This window comes from Odontomachus brunneus, unplaced genomic scaffold (assembly GCF_010583005.1).
Source record: "Odontomachus brunneus isolate Ranch 3 - 2012 unplaced genomic scaffold, Obru_v1 Obru_scaffold_034, whole genome shotgun sequence".
In the NCBI taxonomy this organism is placed as follows: domain Eukaryota; kingdom Metazoa; phylum Arthropoda; class Insecta; order Hymenoptera; family Formicidae; genus Odontomachus; species Odontomachus brunneus.
Window position 1 is genome coordinate 1,344,299 of NW_022639484.1, and position 4,608 is coordinate 1,348,906.

General features: G+C 30.6%; 1 protein-coding gene across 3 annotated transcripts in view; it reads left to right on the top strand.

Annotated features, from left to right (window-relative positions):
- Positions 1–3,580, top strand: part of LOC116843626 — a 10,593-nt gene extending 7,013 nt beyond the window's left edge. For 2 of the 3 annotated variants that reach the window (XM_032814167.1, XM_032814168.1), the window contains 4 exons: positions 329–450; positions 1,521–1,680; positions 1,841–1,956; positions 3,348–3,580. In XM_032814167.1, the coding sequence (XP_032670058.1) occupies positions 379–450; positions 1,521–1,680; positions 1,841–1,956; positions 3,348–3,383 (384 nt within the window). In that variant the 5' untranslated portion in view covers positions 329–378 and the 3' untranslated portion in view covers positions 3,384–3,580. Of the gene's footprint in view, positions 1–328; positions 451–1,520; positions 1,681–1,840; positions 1,957–3,347 lie in introns of those variants that run through there. The other variant, XM_032814165.1, reaches the window with a different exon arrangement.
- The last annotated feature ends 1,028 nt before the right edge of the window (positions 3,581–4,608 follow it).

Here is a 4,608-nt window from a genome sequence, read left to right on the forward strand (position 1 = left end):
TATCTTTTCCAAACTTTTGCTCGATCGGATAACGAGAACCCGTGCCCCCGGGTCGTTAAACATTGGAATACTCTTGTATTAAGCGGTCTACGTTACCAATATGGTTTCTAAAGCGTGTTATTCACAAAAATCGCTCTAGAAGACTTTTCTTTTTTTTTCTAGATCGTTTGAGATCTTATAGTCTCATTTAAACAATTAGATAAATTGTTTATGACTAAAAAATAAAAATAAATAGATATTTTTCGAGATATTTGCCTGGTTCAATTAAAATGACTCACTCTGTATATACACATATTTTTAATGCAGTTAACCTTGTATCTGATTATAGTTAAGTATATATGGGAAACGTAATAATTAGATCTGAATGAATTTTTACAAATGGAAAGTGTTGAAGAAATGAAAGAATTTGAAAACATACTTCTAAATAAAAAAGAAAAACGAGAACAGTGTGTAAGTATTATTGACATATTACCTATATATGTTAAACTTATGGAGAGTAGAATGTTGTACAGTATTTCTGTTAACAATTTGATACTAGGAAAATGACAGAATTTGAGCGAATAGAAAGCGATGAGACAGACTTTGCAAACATACATAAAGAAAGATACATAAATCGAGTTAGTAAAACAAATGGCATACTGCTTAGAATCTCCTAGTAACAATAGGAATCAACTCCCGTACGTTATTCACTACATTGTTTCTCGTAATATCAGATCGTGAAATGCGGTATGCAGAGTGCCAATACTACATGTTGCAACTGATTCTCATTGTTGTAACAAGATTCTAAGTTGTAAGCCATATGTCTTATACAAAGTCTATATATATATAATCCATATTTATGCGTCTTCGTAATCTGCCCCAATGCTTCCCGCTCATTTTCTCACATTGAAATTTGTAAAATGCCACATGACTTTTCTGCTAATTATAATCCGTTCTATCTTTACATGAACTCTTGATGAAAGTTTTGGACACTTTTGATGGAAATATTGTACTGAAACTTTGCTGAAATATATTTGAAATCTCTTTTAATTGACCGCATTTCATTCTCATTTCATCAAGATTTCAGTAACAAATTACTTTTCTCGTTATTTCAATATTTTTTTAGTAAAAAGTCATATAATTTTTTAGTAAACCTGATGATAATATTTTAATGAAAATATTATGATAATTTGCTGAAATATGTTTCAAACAGTTTTGCATTGATCCCATTTCAGTATCATTTCATATTTTAATATTTCATTAAAAAGTAACTTTATCGATATTTTAGAAATTTTTTAGTAAAAAGTTATTTTTATCGAAATTTTAGCAATTTTCTTTAACAAAGTCATGCACATTTTAAACGAATAAATTTTAATAACAAAATGGGATCAATTCAGGGATATTTGCACCACTTTCACAGTACTCTGAGCAACATATTTACATCAAACTACCTGTGTGTGTAGGCATGTGCGTGCGCATGTGTGTAATTTTTTATCCAATTTTTCCTTATAAAAACTAAGAAACATGTTTTTGTTTCCAAGAAAACTGTTATAAAACGAGAAGGTGGGAAAGACATTGGAGAACATGGCAGACGAGCAATGAGACGAATAATTACTAATACACTAGCTATTAAGTATTCTTGGAGCAGACAGAAAAAAACTATTAGATTTAAAGATTTGTTGATTTCAAAACTTATTGTAGGTAAGTCACATTAAAGTATACAACATGTACGACATGAATATTTCATTAATATAAAGTTATGGATAGTATGCTTGATCTTCTAAAGTCAGATATAATTACTATATTACTTTTTCAGTTACGCAGTAAAACAGTTCTATTAATAATATTCTATTTGTTATAGATTCCATGGTATCGGCGCACGCGTCTACTAACATCAAAAAATTGGAAGACGCTATACAATTGTGGTTAAACCATGCGTCCGATCGGGAAAAAAAGCGGAAAAGAGAAAAGATTATCGTGAGTTAATTGTCGCATATTTTAATTTCTTCATTGAGTTTACGATAATATGTCTCACTCCATATCCCAGCAAATACAGAATATAACAGCTATATAATATAGACGTAACATACGTCCATGTTATGTATATATTATATATCAATTATCTGTTTGTTGGATATGTAATAATGTTTCGTTCTTACAAACCTTATAAAATAATATTGTTGGCTGTGATAAATTGATCACTGATATATCATTGGCTGCATTCAGCAGACTCAACAGTTGCACAACAGTTGAGTAATTTGTCAATGTAATTGGTCTAGATTTAGGGATCTAATAGCAAGAACCAATAATCGTTGATTGCTCACTGAGCGCTTTTTCTACTGAATGCGCCCATTGTTACTCAGTAGTTTTATTATTCGTACAGATGATAAAACTAGTGAAAAGCAATACAGTATCACTGGCCAATTTATTATAGCCAATTTATCACAGCAAGTAATATCTTTTTGTAAGGGAAATGAAATCGTATGTCTCGATTATCGTAGATCTAGAGAAATTAGAATCAGTGCTACCGCAGTAAACACTAACTACCCAGTAAGCAAATTGAGCGCAGACTGCGCGCAGATTGGCAGCAAATTTGATAAAAAATCCACAGCAAAAACATAGCCATCTGTGTCTACATTAGGCTACGGTTTTGGCGACAGATCTTGCTGTCGGACAATTGGTGCCTAATTTGCAGCAAAAACCGCGCAAAGCCTGTAGCGCAGCAAGGTCTGCGCGGTTTCTACTGCAAATCTGCAGCAATTTTCCGACAACAAGCTCTGCCGCATATCTGGCGGCAATTTGGCAGCAAGATTTGATATAACAGATCCTGCATCAAATTTGTTATCTATTTACCATCAAAAGTTGATAGCAACCTCTGCTCGAAACATGTTCGCGCAGATTTGGCTATCTGGGTAATAGTAACATTACATCATTATTATAATTTCCCACAATAATATAAGTGTAATATTCCAGTGAGTAAGAGCTCGCAAATCAATCCATTAACAATATTTAAGATATCTTTAAGAGTTCTTTAAGCAACGTTCACAAGACATTTCTTACAGAATTCTCTTAAAGATATCTTAAAGACAGCTAATGCGCCGATTCGAGAGTTTCTGCTCACTAAGATAACACATGTTGTACATAACAGTCATATTGTTGAATGCAAAATTATAATATTGATGTAATATTATTTTTAATTGGAGTTTACTGAAATAGAAGTTAACATCAATGCAAAAAAAGAAGAAAAAGAAATTTATATTTTATTCTTTGTACATATATATGTGTATATATATATATATATATATATATATATATATATATATTTATTTATTTATTTATATATTATATTGTATTTGAACTTTTTACAGTTGCACGACCTGAAATTGATATGGATGCAAACTTAATCTAAACTGTACTTCATAAAATATCTATAAAATATTATAACTCATTTATATTATAGTTTCTAATATATAATATACTTTATAATATATATTACTTCATAATATTATTATAACTCATTTATGTTATAACATTCACATTTTAACTTTATAAAAATTTGACAATATTGTACAAAAGTGCAATAAAATTCAGTACAATCAAACTTCCATATTTACTTTTCATATTTCCATATTTTCCATTTATTTTGTTTTTCATTTCTTGTATCTATTGATACATATTGCATATGAACAAACACATATTTTTTGCTAGAAATATGTATTTACAAGTCAATGTCTATAAACATAACTTTAAGAAACATTCAAACCAATGTCTTATTTTTCCCGATTTAGTTACATGTATTTTACATATTTTCATTATTTTACTTAGAAGCATACCGTTATTCAGTAAATACTGCCTGTTAACAGTAACATTACATCAATATTATAAACTCCCATTTAACAATATAACTGTTGCACACATGTGTCATATTACATTTATATTGTTGAATGGGAAATTATAATATTTATGTAATGTTCTTTTTTACTTTATGATTTCTGGATATTTTGTATAGTTCCCTCTCTGGCTATGTTTCCACCGGGATTCGAATTGGGTCAGAGTCGGGTTAAAGTCTATTCTTTTTCGCTGCATAGCTTCACTGATGCAATAAGTTGGAGGACGACAAATATATGTTTGTCTCACTTCAACTTATTGCACCAGTACAGTTGTGCAGCGAAAAATCTTTAATCCGACTTTAACCCAATTCGAATCCCGATGAAAACACTATGCTCTTAAATATTATTATTTCTCTTGAATTCATAAAGTACACATCTGTGTTCATATAATATCACTCTATTGGAATACTCTGGGAAGTTCTGAAGAACTCCAATCATGGTGCATGTAACTTCCTTAATCATTCTTATAGTATTCTTCCACGAGTTCCTAAAGAAGTACAGTTCAGGAAAGAAGAAAGCTTTAGGAACACTTAAAGAATTCATCGTGCTATCTGGGAAGTTACTTCTAGTCTAAATGTACGTCTAGAAAAGTGGCAATTTAGACGTCTTCTATTTTAAGTAGATTCTAATGTTTTAGAATCCATTCATAATATATTGACCATTAAGGGGATGCTGAACGCGATCACGAACTTCGAAAGCGTCGGTAATGTAGTACGCGTCGGTTTAGGACAGACGCTAG